The sequence below is a fragment of the Equus caballus genome, chromosome 22 (genome assembly GCF_041296265.1).
Source record: "Equus caballus isolate H_3958 breed thoroughbred chromosome 22, TB-T2T, whole genome shotgun sequence".
Taxonomy (NCBI): domain Eukaryota; kingdom Metazoa; phylum Chordata; class Mammalia; order Perissodactyla; family Equidae; genus Equus; species Equus caballus.
The window spans coordinates 4311506-4326814 of NC_091705.1; the positions used below are offsets into that span (position 1 = coordinate 4311506).

At 53.7% G+C, this 15309-nt stretch overlaps 1 protein-coding gene across 1 annotated transcript; it reads right to left on the reverse strand.

Annotated features, from left to right (window-relative positions):
* Nucleotides 1–3230: 3230 nt before the first annotated feature.
* On the reverse strand, nt 3231–13145 carry PAX1 (paired box 1). The gene is made up of 4 exons (XM_023626005.2): nt 12188–13145; nt 10408–10550; nt 9690–9912; nt 3231–4679 (listed from the first exon to the last, which is right to left on the reverse strand). The coding sequence occupies exons 1-4, from the start codon at nt 13143–13145 to the stop codon at nt 4588–4590; spliced, it is 1416 nt and encodes a 471-aa protein (XP_023481773.2). The 3' UTR covers nt 3231–4587.
* Nucleotides 13146–15309: the final 2164 nt, after the last annotated feature.

Sequence of the window (15309 nt, forward strand, 5' to 3'; positions counted from 1 at the left end):
CTAGACTAAAGTGAATATAATTGTTCCAAGTGTTTAGAATTCCCAAGCTAGATTGTGACTAAATGTGTGGTTCTCGTTTTAATACCTTGAAAAAGAAGACAGTGCATTTCCTCCTTGCCCTGCCCTTTAAAAAAGAATCCAAAAACAGGAGAATTTTTTTTAAGTTGAAATCCAATAGTTTGGCCAGAAATATCTCAGCCACAGGACATTTATTCCGTGAGTGAGGCTATAATTCAGATAGCGAGGTCAAGGTGAAAACCAACTAGCTTTTTGTGCATAGATCCCACCCATTAAAAGAAGAGAATCAAATGTTTCTCATTACATAGCCTGACCAGATGCACAATCCTTTCAACTGAGCTCCTCGGGCACATTTTGGCAAGATTCTAAATTCATATCATCCAGCATAACATGGAGCAGGTAGAGTTTCTTTTGAAAAGAAACCCAGGCCAATGAAATTCTAGCTAGGGAAGCCGACGCCAGGAAACCTACAGAGTGCTTTAACCCGGACCACCGATCAATTGAATAAACCCCATCCTCTTTAACAGGAGTCAAGAAACACACAAAGGGAAACACAGCTGTCAATGAGCAGGATTCATCCATCAGGAGGTTAATTCCATGTGGATTTCAAGTGAATCTGGGAGAGGGAAAAAGAATGCTTGTGCCAATACTAGACATTGACAATATTTCTTCAAACAGGGTTCTTGCCCACCCCTTTGCCTCCACGTCTCTTTCCTGACCTACAGTGACTGACTCTCCTCATGCCCCAGGCCTCTTCCGGCTTTGAATGCCCTTCGGTGATCCGTAGAACAAGTAAGGATGTCTTCAGGAAAGACAAAGTTCTGTGTCTCTTGTCCCTCTGCCTCCTTCCCTTTGGTTTGCTTTCCTTTCCCCTTGCCAAATAGCAGCCACCTTTCCTGGAGAAGTTATTACAATACTTTATAAGCACTTCATCCAATAACAAATGCAACAAAATCCTGTCTTTATTCATTTAAAGCACAAAACTTGCCCTCTTTACAAATACTCTGTTTTTAATAAACCCTTGTTGATATGCATCCACTCAAGAGAAAAAAGTGAACATGGTGGAGCCGAAGCTGCTGGAATGCAAAGATCAGATCTCCAGACCACGTCTGTGGGTATCTAACACAACTCTTGGTAAGCACTTTTAAATAGCACATATACAGAAACTGAGATATTTTGCTGTCTGCATTTTCTTTCCTAGAAGGATTTCATAAAAGATAGTAATAGTGTTCACCTTTACAGATAAGAAGAAACTTTCACTTTCATTTCAATGTTTCTGTACGGCTAGAATTTTCTAATGATGTACATATATTACTCTCATTCTTTCAAAAAATCAAAGGGCTATTTCAATGATTATATGTCATTTTTGTTTATTTTCTTCTTAGAACTTCTTTATATTTTAAAAAAATTATTCTTAAATTTTAAAAAAATGATAAAAGGCAAGTGCTAGAGCAAAGACAAATAGCCTTTAGAGAGTGATTCTTTCTCAAATTATTCTACCCCACTTGTTACTATGTAATTTTATCATGAGTCCCCAGTACCTCCACAGATCCACATGCACAGACGACGAAAATGCAATATTCCAATGGGATCATCTTTTAAAAAATGTTTAAAGTCAGGGTCCCCCATCAACCATAGAAAGGACTCTTCTACCCTTGTTAACAGCAAAATCATCTCCAGGAAGGTGAAGCAACACCAGTGCCAGTCTTCCTGCAGGCCAGGTCACTGTGGGTGTCACCGCATTGAAGGGTGCATTTCACAGACAGGAACATGGAGTCTTGCAGAGGTCACAGGCCTCCAGTGGAGCAGGGATTTAAGCCAAGCTCCCTGGGACTTCCCATGGCCACAGCCTCGGGAGAGAAGGGATATCCCTGCACAGCTCACATGAAACATCAAAGCCTGTTGGCACTGTGACTGGATGGTGGCTGTCCTCCATGAATGCACACCCCAGAGCCAAGGACTCTGAATGACCCACCTCCAGCCACAGGATATGGGGAACCCCAGGGGACAGATTCGGAAAGTGACTCCTTTTGTAAGTGACATTTACAACACATGCATCCTTCCTGGGTAGCATTTTTCAGCTCTTCTCACCCTTAATCCCAGTCAGCCCAAACTCAGGGTGGGAAGTGGCAACTCAGACATAGAGTCTGGTTATACAGATTCTTCTCATTTCTTCAGGAAGGGGGAGGTGCCTTCTTCCCGGCCCAGGCAAGCCAGTCCTCCTCCAGGCAGCAAGGATGGATGCTGGAAAATCCTGTCAATGATTGGGCATGCAAAGCTCATCTAAGCACATGAAGACAGGCTGAGAGGACGGGAGACTTGACAGCAGGCTTCCTTCTCACACTTTATCCCCATTATCATTATGACCAGCCTCTGCAGGAAATGCAGGCACAGAAGGCTGAGGACCCCAGGCTCAAAGTTCAAGCCCCAATCTTGGCTCTCTGATGAGATGGTGTCACCCAGTTTCTGAGCCCAAGCCCTGTAATTTGTAGCTTGCTGTGTGGTCTACAGAAAATAAACCAAATAGCTAGCCCTCGATATTCTGATCTATAAAATGGAACATTCTTTAAAGGCAAGAGACTTTGAAAACCTGGGAAGAAAAGTTCCTATATGAAAAAAGCAGATATTCTTTTATAACTAATACCTTCAGCAGGTATGACTGCAACAAGATGCAATGAAAATAATTTCCCCACTGGTTCCCTCCATATGTCCAAGCAACCAACTGCACTTACAAGCAAAACTTTCCATTCAAAGATCTCTTATATCAGTTTGAGAAAGCCACACACAAGGAGGAAAAACAAAACAATTAGCCAGAGACCCGTTTGTCGTGAGAAATCCCTAGATGATGTGGGAGCCTTCAACGATTTTCTTCAGCTTTCAGAATGTTAAAATGTTCTGGAAAAGTCCTCCAGTGCTGCTCAATGCCTTTTGCCCACTTTATTCCTCTAAGAATTAGCTTCATTTGGGGGTGATTTCTGCATATTGCCGCTCTGCCCCAGTTCCCCAGGGCTGAGCTGGAGCTTCCTGGGACTGATCCCGAAGCTGTCCCTCCCATTTCACTTTCTCCTCCTCCTCCTGCCCAACCTGGGATGCAAGTGCTCATGACTAAACCATTAAACTAATTCTCTCTTAGTCATGTTCATGCTGGAAACGCAGGGGCTAGAGTCGGTGAGGGGTACCCACCTACACAACACTCCAGACTGAACACCGGCTTGCTCACCCTTACAAAGCACACTTCAGATGCTTTCCTTTATTCAAAGGCAGCCACGTTTAACAGGTGACGTCGGACTCTCACCAGTGACATCTTTATGACTATAAAAATTGCGGTTTTATGTCCAAGGTCCCACCACCGGTGCACCTGAACTGGGAAGCTGTTCATAGCTTTGGTGTCCTGCTCTAGAAGGCATTTTCTGGGGTTTTCTGACCCCCACCCCCTTGCAAACCAGAAGCCAGATTGCACCTTTGTACCCGGAAGCACTTTGTGGTTTGAATTAACAATGTGTTGGCCCCTGAATACCAAAAACAGGGCTGATAGGTTTACCATGTGTCAGATTCCCTTTGTTGGGTGTGGAGGGGTGGGAGGGGGCCACTCCAGGGCTCAGGATTGTCTAGCCACAGAGAACACCATGGTCCCAGTGCCCTTACTCCTACCCCAGTCTTCTCCAGGAGTGACATCATCTCACAGGAGAAAAAGAGAAGCCCAGCCACTGGGCACTGAGAAAATACAAATTTCCAGACACTGTCCTTGGAGGGGAGGGAGGGGAGACGGGGAGACAACAGTTCACTGGGGTTTTGTTAGGGTTCATTATTATTAAAATGGAAAATAAAAGCTGTGGCCTCTCTGTCCACTTCCTAGTTCCAAGCTTCCTCCATTAGGCCTGGGGGGACCAGAAGGGTGAGGCTAAAGAGAGGAGGGACGATGGTGGAGATCATGCGGGGCTTCCCAGAGAAAGGAAGGGGTCAGGGAAGCAGTACAATGAAAAGAAACAGAGCCACGACTGTAAAGGGCGAGAAAGAGAGAAGGTGGTGGAAGGTGCACGGGGCTGGACCACAGGAAAGGAAGCACAGTAGATAGGGGAGAAGGAGGGAGCAGAGCTGGGGAGACTGGGGAGAAAAATGAAGAGGGCAAAGGGCAGGAAGGGGAAAGTGGGGAGGGAAAGGAAAGTGGGGTAGGAAGGAGGGAGGAAGGAAAGGAAAAAGCGAAGCGAGGGACAGCAGGAAAGAGAGAGAAAAGACAAGGGAAGAAGGAGGGAAGGAGGGTGCCGAACAATCCCGGGAGAAGTCGGAAGAGAAGCTTGAGGCTGACAGAGCGAGGGAGGCCACGTCGGAGCCAAGATCGCGACAAGGGTGCGACAGCCTAAAGCCAAAGTTCAGAAAAGCCCAAAGTCCCTGGCCAACCAAGGAGGTGTGGCCGCAGGGCCGGAGGGCAGGGCGAGGCCTGGCGGCTGACGGGCGCGCCCCCCGCGGGCCGGCTCCGGGCACCTCCTCGGCGTGTCCTCGGTCCTGCGCGCCCCGGTCGGCCCACCAGTCCGCCTCTTCCTCGGGGCTCGGGCTCGGGGAAGCGCTGCCCTAGGAGGTCGAGGCCGGGATGGGCAGTCCGTGTAAGCTACTGAGGCCGTCCGGGGCCTTGCCACCAGGGCTGGGCGGCTTCCGGTCGGCCACTGCGGGAAGAAGCACAGGGGCGTCGGGTCACTGCCTGGCGCAGCGCAGGGCGAGCTTGACTCGGGACGCCCGAAACCGCGGGTGACAGCGTGCGGATCCGGGGGTGAACGCTGTGGCGCGCGCTCAATACTTCCAGTGTTCGGAAGAAGGAAACAAAGATCCGAGTTTTCCAAGGGCTCCACGTGCCCGTTGGCGCCCACCCCTCTTCGTCCCCTTAAGGAAGTCAGTCGCGAATACAGCCTTGGCAAGCGACTCTCCTCGAAAGGCCATTTTGCAAACGCTCTCTGACCGCTGACCAGGTGCACTTCCCTCCGCCCCGCGCCCGCGCCCGCGCCCGCGCCCGCTCAATAAAGGAGGCACGGGCTCCGGGAGGCGCTGCCGACCCGTTGGCCCCTGGCGGGGGACGTTCTCAGATTTGAGACTTCAGCGGAAGGGAGCTGGGAGCTGAGATCCGTGCGGCCCCCTCTTCCTGACCCGCGCGCACAGGCCCGAGGAGCTGCCAACGCGTCAGGTCAGCGGTCCCTCAAAGCGGCTCCGGGCGCTGGCGGTGGGCAGGGGGAAATCGAGTGGGGACCGAGTCACCCAAGACGGCCCTTGCAGAGGGCCTGGGGCGGAGGAATTCCTCCGATATAGGGGGCCGTCGCGCTTTAAGTGGGCGGCATACTCTGCTATGCCCCCGCGGCCCGGGGGTCCAGATGCGCTCACCACTGTGGGCACAGCACGCTCTGGGGCTTGCGGGCCTCCGGATTAAGTGACAGTGGATTTGCCAGATCAGGCGGCATTCTGCGCTTTGCTCTGTTATTTAGGGGTTTGGGAAGGGGCCCGTGTTTTGCTACTGGAAGCCAGAAAAGTGACGCCACGATTGTGCAACGTCTGTTTTTCCTTTCCCAACGCCGGCCGCTCAGCTTCTCCTGCAGTAGGAGGCACAAGCTTGTTTATACCTAAAGGCGCCTATTTTCAACTTTCTTTTTTTCCCCCTACAAGTCCAACTCTGGATTTTTTCTTTTTCTTGCTGTGGCTGTAGAGCTGGGCGGTACACACCCCTCTGTGCAGGGGACACACACGCTCACACGCACGCACACACATCTGGCTTCACAAAGATTTCAGAGGGTCCAGGACAGTGACCGCTCCGCTCTCCCCCGCCTCTCAGCTCTCTTTCCTAAACACAGTTGCGGCCGCCCAGCCAACAATGTTTTCAGACCTTTTCTTTCCACTCTAGACACACACTTCAAGGTGAGGACCTATTTAGAAAACATCTGAGGAGGAGGAGGTTTCCCAGCCAAGGCCGGTTGCCCTAGAGACAGGCGAGAAAATGAACTTGTGAAAAACAAACACCCAGGAGCCCAGAGAGAGATTCCACCCCACTCTGCAGGGCCGAATCCTGCCTGCTTCGGCGTTTTGAGCTCCGCGCGAGCCACTCCCTCCGCCTTAGAACCCTCCTCTCTCCCTTCCCACCCGCAGCCCCCCGGGGCAACGTGAGCGGGTGTGTCGTGGGGGGCCTTGGAGGCTTGGGCCGGCGTTAGGCGCTCTGCAGGCTCATTTCATCTTTAGGGGGCAGGAATGGGGACAAGCGTTTTTAAAATGCTAAGACTGCGATTGCAGGGCTAAAGAGACCATAGGAGGGGGGCCGGAGGCGCGGGGGCCTGGCAAGGGTCTCTCAGGGCGAGGTCAAATGAGACCAGGGTGGGCGGCGGCGGCGGCAGCTCTCCCGAGAACGCCTGCGCCCTTGTGACCCCTGGCCAAGTTTGCTTTTAGGTTCCTTCAAGAATCATTTCGGAGCAGAGATTACTAGAACGAAGCTGCGAGTTACCTTTAACAAATATAAACAGCACCTCTTCTTTGAGTGTATGCAATATCTTATAGATTTGATTTCCGAATCTTTAGTCTTTCCAAAGCCCCCCTGGGTGGCAGTGTAGAACCTTGAGGTTCTGACGATTACTGGAAACACACTGGAAATACCAGCTGTCTTGAGGGGACATCTGGTGGGGCCTGTCACCTGTGGGGGGTGGGGGGAGGTGGTCCTGCCCTGACTGAAAAGACACTGGGATGGATGTGGACATTCCTACAGTATCAGCGCCCCTCCACTGTCTATGAAGTGGAACTTGTCTATTCTCCCAGTTCCCAAGAATTAAAGTTTCCTTTCAGGGAGGGGAAACGTAAATCCAGACTTTCTTGCCTACATAACAGGGAACCCAGACTCTCTACCCTTTACCAAGATAAAATTAAGAAATCATAATGCATAATTTGACGTTTGATTAAGCTTCTCAGGATAACCATTCATGTTCATTCGCACCTGATTTGAAGAACATACTGAAATATGCATTACAATATATATTATTCTGTGTGTATGTTGTGCTTGTATGGACTAGATGATCAAAATATTTGTTTTTTACTGAGCAGTCATGATATTCACTTGCTTTCAGTAAACAATTTTTTTCTTACTGAAAAAAATTGAGTAAATGATATTCTTACTATTCTTACGAATGGAACAACAAGTAATGATAGCAAGTTGTCTTGTGGGATAAGTTTCTTGGAAGATAATTTCTTAAGCAATGATTAGAAAATTGAAGGCAGTGATTCATATTACTTTGCTTTGTAATTTTTCAAAGACTAGTTTTTTGGGGGCGAGGGTCTTTGAAGTCAGCTTTTCTGCCAATGAGAAGAAGAGTAAAAATCCACAACCCAAGTAGGTATGTAATTCTCATTATTTTTATGTTCTTGTTCAAACATAAACAAACACTTGTTTGCCAGCTTGAGAAATCATTTTTAATGATGGACCTGATTTATTCAATGATCCTTTACCTGGATTTCTAAAGAACTGTAAGGATCAGGAAATTAAATTATTAACTTAATAACGAATGTAGTTAATTATTGCTAACTACTGTAGTTAATGTAGCTAATTACTGCTAATAACTATTAGCAGATTTTGAAAGTGGGTGGGATGTTTCATAATAGGAAGAGAATATAATGGTAAAAGGGACACGAATGCCAGTGCCATTCAAACGTCTTTGTATTTCTGAAAGGAAAGTACCTTCTAAAGAAATCAACCAACAATGATTCCCCACCCTAAACTGACCAGAGTTAGCCTGGAAATCAGAACTGCATGTTTTACCTTTGGGTTACTACCCAGCCCTTATAATTTGTTTCTAATGTAGCACTTGAAATGCCCCAGGACAAAGTGGCTCAATTAGTAAAAGAGGGCCTCGCTCTGAAGATAGCAAGTCTTTTTTCTAAGTCTTCCTTCCTGGGATCAGCCCAGAGGAAATCATTTAAATTTGTGGATATACTCTTCCAGTTCAAATGAACCTGCTTAGTTAAAAGATTTGTGTAAAGCTGTAATGAGGTAAATTCCATTTCAATTTCTAATTCAACAGATGACCTCAGTAATCAAGAAAACAGGTAGATTCCAGGCCAAGGACAAGACCCTGGGCAAAGCACCCACCCTGAGACCCCCTCACCCCATCCTTGAAGGGAAAGCTTAAAGGAGTTCTAAGTCTCAATTTTTAAAATTTCTTTTGCTTGGATTTTCTTATAAATGAACATGGTATTATCCTTTATTTAAATTAAATTTAAAGCCTAAAGCAATTTTAATTCTCAACTTTTGTAAATTTATATCCCAGGATGTTTGTGCTCTGGGAGAGGTGAAAACAGAAAAATACTTTTGTTCCTCCACTTGGCTGATACTGATAACATCTTAATCTTCTCTCTTTTTCTCTCTCGCTTCTTCCTTTCTCCCTCTCCCTGTCTCTTGGATTATGCTATTGTGTCTCACTGAGATTACCTGGAAATAAAGTTTTTTGCCTGGGCATCACCAAAGAGCAAGTGCCCTCCCATCCCCTGTGGCCTGCCCAACTCCACCTGCCCCCTACTTCTGTCTTGGGAAGTGTGAGGTGGATCCGCAGCGAGTAAGGACCCTGTTGTGATCAGGAACATCCCTCTGCCCCACAAGCCCCCCCCCCCCAGGCTTGTGCCCTGTCTCCTTCACTGCTGGGGTGGGAGTCCCTAAGGTGACTCTTCCCTTCCCCATGGTAGTTGAAGTTGCAAATTTCTAGTGCTCAGAACCTAAATGCAGGCAGGTTCAAAATGAGCAAATCCAGACATTTTTTTCACCAATGGGGAAAATGAGGACTCAAGGGCAGGTGAGCCTTTCTGAAGTTATGGGAAAAATCAGATCCCAAGGTCACTGTAAGAAGATGCCTCTCACATTGCTGACCTCAAATCTGTTAGTTGGCTTATGGGGGGGGGTAGATTTATGGAGGAGGGGGGAGAAGAGGAGGAGGAGAGAGAAGCCTCTCAGCCACATTTCCCACAGGAACAAGGACCCCAAACTACACAGAGTTCCAAAGAGTCTAGGCTTAGGGACACATGGTTGAAATGCTCTCTCCTCTCCCAAAAGATGTGTTTAAGAAAATGAATCCAAGGGGACATCAAGGCCTGGCAAAAAAAAAAAAAAAAAGGAACCTGGAAGAAAAAGATGGGCAGTGCCTGGAAGGATCTAGGACAGGTGCAACCCCACCTGTGGGTTTCAGGTGTCACAGCAGGTCCACCATAAAAGGCAAAGCTCCACAGGCCACAGAAAAGTGAGGTGCCTTCACCTGGAGGGTGCCTTCTAGACCATTCTATGGATAGAAAACTGAGACCCAGAGAGGCGCATAACCTTGGCCAAGGGCACAAGAACCCGATCCAAGGCTAGGAGTCCTGTTCGCCAGTCTGACCCTCTGTCTTTTCTCTTCGTACAAGGCCGGGGGTCAGTCCTGGGGTGTCTCTCAACCTCTGCCTGCCTTTCTAGGGTAAGGCATACACCTGTTAGAAATCAATCTGCTCCAAGAAGCCGCAGGCTTAACGTTTAACCCAGAGGAAGGATTTATGCCGGGACCCACTCTAGCCTGTCTCTCTGTCTCTCTCTCTCTCTCGCTACCTTTTCCCAGGCTCACATCCCCTCCCCGCCCCTGCACCCTTCCTAACCCTCACGGCATTCGTCCGACCCCCTCCCCGCCAGCGCCCCTCACCTTCTCTGCCGGGATGCTTGAAGGTCATCGCCGCCGCGAGCTCTCCGCCGTGCACGGTGACGCCGGCCCCGGGGGGCGCCAGCGGGGAGGCCTGCGCCGGAGGCCAGGGCGCGCCCGGGGCGAGGTAGCCGCCGGCCGGCGCACTGTACACGCCGTGCTGGTTGGAGGCCGGGTAGGCGCAGGCCGGGAGGAAGCCGCCCACTGCGGAGAGGCCGGAGGCCGACTGTGCGGATAGAGAGGGACAGACCCTCAGCAGCAGGCAATTCCGCCGCCTTCTCCAGCACACGCAGTTACTGAGGTGGGGATCCTCATTTGCCCCTGCTGTTCCCTCAATTATCCCCGCGCGAGGCCTGACCTCTAATTTTTCTAGTAAGAACTCTGGCAGAGTGATTTCCACTCAAATTATTATAAATAGTAATAAAAGGTGATGATAGCATTCACCACCCAGGATTTAGAGAAACGGAGTCCTCGACCATCTGTGATCTGGGTTCCAGCCTTTTTAGCAAAAGTATCTCAGCAAAAGGCAAGTCAATCCCCTCGAAAGCCAGCCTCCCCCAAACCAGTGCGCTTGAGCGAAGGGGAGAAACACGCGGCACGGAAGCTCCGGCGGCCGCTGGGCGCGGGGGCGCGTTCTCTTCTCTGCCTCTCTCTTCCCCCCACACTCCCCCAGCCCTTCTGCTCCCCTGGTTAAGGACATCTTCCCCTGCCGCTTGGTTACCTGAGTGTATTTAATGTCGGCCTCCAAGGCAGGTTTCTCGAGCCCATTCACTGCTGAGGTGGCGGGGAAGGCCGTGCGGTTCACGCCGGCCCAGTCTTCCATCTTGGGGGAGTAGGCGGCGCCTTCGCTCCCGGCCAGAGCCCCTGCGGGGGACACAGGACGGATTAGGGGGGCATCCAGATCTGCGCTGGGCACGCCAGCGGCCCCGCAGCCGGGACGTTTACACGCGAGGCTACAGGCGCTCAGCTCGCATCCGAGGGCGCGGCCAAGGGTCTTCCAAACACCGGAGGCGGCCAAACGCGCGGAGAGCGAGCGGCGGGGCCGGAGGGCCGGAGGCCAGGGAGGTTCGCTTCCCCTCCTAGCGGGCAGAGGGAAGGAAGGCAGCAGGGCCTGCTCCTCGCTCCTCCCGGCCCTCGACCCGCTTCCCGCGAAACCGCAGTTCTCAGGCGGGGAGGCGGCGCGTGGGGCAGGGGCTCGGTACACTTGGCCAAGGCGGCCTTTCTGCTGTCCAGAGACGGCGCCCGGAAAGGTCCAAGTTCAAATCCACAGCAGGCTCATGAGAATTATATGGGTTTCTCAAAGTTTCCCCGTCTGCAGGGCTGGGAGAGGGTTCTACTCAGAACTGCCTCCGGAGACTTCCTGGGTCTCCCAAAAGAGCGTCAACTCAGCGACCCGCGCGCGTCCCGGGCACGGCTGCTTCTCGCGCACGTGTGTGCCCGGGGAACCGAGAGAAAGCTCCAGATTTCAGCGCAGGCCTGGTGAGGTCACCTCCCAGCGAGGTGCCCACCGGTCGCTCCATGGGAAGCTTTGGCTCCAGCCGGCAGCCCAGGCCGGGTTTGAGCGAAGAGAAGAACAAAGCGTGTTCGCGGCCTCGGAGGCGCGCCTCTCTGCAGCTGGAGCTAAGCATTCAGTTTCTTTCTGGCCGCCCCTCCTTTCTCTGGGGCTACGGTGAATTTTGTTTCTTGCCCTCCTCCTGAGTATGCTCACCTAAGAGCGCGCCATCCCCTGGCCGCCTGCTGAGGGCAGGGGACAGTGCGAAGAGACTCGGGACTCAGTCCCAGCCCACAAGCGTTCTTGCCCGAGCCGAGCCCCGCACCAAGGCCGCCCTACACCTCTCTCCATCTCCCCGCCGCCTCCCTTCCCACTGAGGCAAAGACCGACAGTTTGCTGAATTATAATTGCAGGCAAAGAGCGAAGCTTTGTGAGCTTGCACCCAGAGGACTGCTGCAGTCCAGTGGCGCCGTCACCCGAGACCCCAGCTCTAGGACCTGCAAGGCTGCCCGGCCTGCTGGAGGTCTAGGCCACTCCACAGGACCCACCAGAGGCCCGTTTGCCTTTTACTCAAAAGAGCCTCTGGGCCTGGGAGGGACAGAACCCTTTGGGGAACGTGAGGGATGCCGAAAGATCCAGATCTTAAGAAAGGGTCGCAGAAATGACTGCGGTTTGTTTGGCTTAGATCTGGCGATAGGAGTTTGCATACTTTTTGCAAGAATGAAAAAGCGCAATTTCAGGCCTCCGAATTTGTGGTTGGCGATTGCTCGTCTATTTGGGAAATATTTTCCATATTTGTCATAAAAAGTTCAAGATGTCCGAGGACTCCCACAGAAGGCCCAGGACCCTCAGCCTTCCTGGCCAGCCCGGAGCCCTCCCCTGAGCCAAAACCGGTGGGAGGAGGACGGCGAGTGTGACCCCGCACCCACATGCCTGCCCTCCCCACCCCCTGCCCCCAGTCTCAAATTCTGCCCCTCTCTGAAGGCAACAGAGGGCCGCCACGACTGACCTGTTTGCTCCATAAACGTCCGGATGCCCAAGATGTTGCTGACCGAGTGCGCTGAGGGCCATGAACGGGGGATGCTGACGTGACCTGCTGTGCCCGGGACCCCGTGGTGGCTGCCCATCTTGGCACCCGTGGGCGACACGGGGCTGGGGTAGGGGTACTGGTAAATATGGTTGTAGGGCAGCGTTGGCTGCGGCGGCGGCTGCTTGCTCGGCTCGTAGGGCCCGGGCTGCGCCAGGCTGCCAATCTTATTGCGCAGGATGCGGCTGATGGAGCTCACAGAGGGCACATTGTACTTGTCGCAGACGCCGTCGGCCAGCAGCCGGTCGCGGATCTCCCAGGCAAAAATGCCAGGGTCGCCCTGCTTGTAGTCCCGGATGTGTTTGACCACGTTGGGGGTGGTGACGCGGGGTTTGCTGCCCCCAATGGCCCCGGGCAGGATGGAGCCTGTCTCGTTGTAGCGCGCCAGGATCTTGCTCACGCAGCCGTGGGATACGCGAAGCTGCCGGCTGATGTCACAGGGTCGGATGCCCAGCTGCGCCAGCTCCACGATGCGCAAACGGATGGCATTGGGCAGGGGGCGGCCGTTGACGAACACACCGCCCAGCTGGTTCACCTCGCCGTACGTCTGCTCTGCGGACGCGCCGGACGAGAGTGAGCGGGAGGGGGAGAAACACCGGCGGGTTAGCCACGGGTGGCTGCGCGGGGCTAGGGCACGCACCCAGGAGCGCCTCCGAAGATGACCCGTGGGTACCCAGAATCTGAGAGCAAACGGACTGGGTCCGGCTCCCGGAGTGAGTGCGGGCGTAGGGACCGCAAGGCGGGTACCGGGCGCTTCAGCCCTCCGTGGCCTTTCGCGACTTTTGATGCGTCTACTTGAGACATGCCCTCCCGCGACACATCGAACTTCCCCCCACTCCACCCCACCGAGGGCTGGGGGCGTGCGGAGAATGCGGCTCATCTGGGATCCAGGACCAGGTCCCCCAGGGAAAGCGGGCGAGAGAGAAGGGAGGCGCCAGGACACAGCCGAGCTCGTCAGCCCTCCCGCGCCCTGCTTGCCTCCCGCCCCTTACCCATGGCGCGCGGGCCAGCCAGCTGCCTGGCGCCGGGGCGGCCGGGGCTGGGCCCGGCGCAGTCCGGGAGAGCTCGGGCGCCGCCGCCGCGGGAGAGGCATAGAGCGAGGGCGCGCGCGAGCCGAGAGCCGCGGCGGCCCGGCCGCGGGCTAGAAACGCGCTGTGCGCCGCCGCCGAGCGCGCCGCCGCCCGCCCCCGGGCCCGCCGCCGCCGCCGCCGCCCGCTCCCAGGACACTCTCCAGGCCCGCGACCCCAGGCCCAGCGTGAACTTCATCCGATTAGGAGAAATTCGTCTGACCGGGAGGCTGCAGCGTGCGGGGATCAATTTGACGTGTCCTCCACGTCAATCTCGGCAGTCACGCCGGAGACGCCCGAGTTGGCAGCTCATTGGTTCCCGTCACTGCACCCCGGCGCCCCCCTCCCCGCCCTGAAACTCTACCCCCTCCTCCCGTCCTCCTCCCCCCTCGGCCTTCCTCTGGAACCCATCCCCCTACACACACACACACACACACACACACACACACAAGTCTAACCCCAGCTGGGCCTGAGGCCTTTCACTCGCTCCGCTCCCCTCGAAGCCTTACCCCTCTGGTTTTGAGAATGATGGGGTAGTCATTTCAAATAGATGAGTAGTACTTAGTTTCAACTAGATGAGTAGTACTTAGTACTAGTTTACTACTAGTACTAGTCTGGGTTTTAGTTTTATTCTTAACTCCACCGCCATTACTACTAAGATATCAGAGGATTAAAGCTGATCCTGGCGAGGCGTTTAGTGTGTGGCTGCCTCTACCGCCCCTCTCTCTGGGCCACGGGAAGAATGGTTTCAGCGCCCCAGCTCCTGGCGGGCGTGCGTGCATCGCGGCGAGCGCCCAGGGTGGCGTAGGGCGCCTGGCGGGGAGGGCCCAAAGCGGTTTGCTGCGGAGCCCACTCCCGCGTGTTCAGTTTCTGGCTGAGACCCCAGTCCTCAGGAAATCTTTATAATGTTTAGTGGCCGCCCACTCCCTTGTGGTAATGGTGTGATTTTAGTGAGTGATGTGAGGGGGGCACATTCTAGATCCCGACTCCCTGCAGACAGCACCTCCCCCCAACTCATTCTCTCTAAGAAGTGACACAGGACGCAGGTCGGAAAGGGACTCGGACCTGCTGCCGCCAGAGGCAGGGATGCGGCCCTCCCTGGACCCAGGCGGTCCCAGCGGCCTTTGCACGCTCTAGGCCTGAAGGGCAGTTCCCTTCTCCTAGGCCGGAAACCCGCATCCTTCCACGTGGGGGAGGCTGGGTCTCACCTTTCACCCAGAACCTGCGGCTTCCAGGGGGTCTTCGTTAAACCGCTGAATGGCCCTGTCCCCTTCATTTAAGCGGGGGTTTGCGCAACCCTTAACTCTTTGGCCTTAGCATTAAATGTCAAGTCTTCTTTATTTCTATCCTGCATCAACGCCCAGCCTGTGTCCCTAACCGTGGCCGCCACAAAGAAAGCCACGCGGTGAGGTACAGGAGAGAGCAGGTGGAGGGACAAAGCTCCTGGTTTTGCACTGGCCAGGACCCGGGAGTTCCAAGCGTGAGGCCAGTAAGCGCCAATGGCGTTGGGCTGAACTGTAAGAGCAGGAAGGGGGACCTAGGAGGGAGCCTAGGAAATGCCATGATTCTCGGACTCCCGTATGCTCCCAGCTCTCCTCAGGAGGCGGGAAGAATCCCCCGCCCCTTCCCCCCAAGAGTCTAGCGTTTGGCAGCCACCGGGGAGCTGCGTACCGCCACGGTGCAGTGATGCTGCCGGAGGCACGATGAACCAGATCAGCGCAGCCTGAGGAGCAGTGGCGACCTAGTCCCTGACCCCTTTCCCTCCGCTGCGGACCGGAGAGCGTCGCTGGCTCCTAATCAGCCTCTGGGAATGTGTCTATGAGGAGGGCCTGAGCCATAAATCTGGTTCTTTGGAGGGAGCGCGCGGGCCCGGCAGGGCTGGGCCCAGGTCCACAGGCAAGAATTATCCTTGGAAAAAGAAAACCCAGGTTCAGAAGAGGTGAGGACTCTCCCCTCCCGCAGCACGGAGAACACAGT

Excerpts from the sequence above, each read along its gene's own strand:
- PAX1 (XM_023626005.2), bottom strand. The coding sequence starts at position 13,145 with ATGAGCCGCATTCTCCGCACGCCCCCAGCCCTCGGTGGGGTGGAGTGG. Across the intron at positions 10,551-12,187 it reads GACGTTTATGGAGCAAACAG|GGGCTCTGGCCGGGAGCGAA; the intron begins GTCAGTCGTGGC and ends TGTCCCCCGCAG. Across the intron at positions 9,913-10,407 it reads CCGACATTAAATACACTCAG|TCGGCCTCCGGCCTCTCCGC; the intron begins GTAACCAAGCGG and ends CTATCCGCACAG.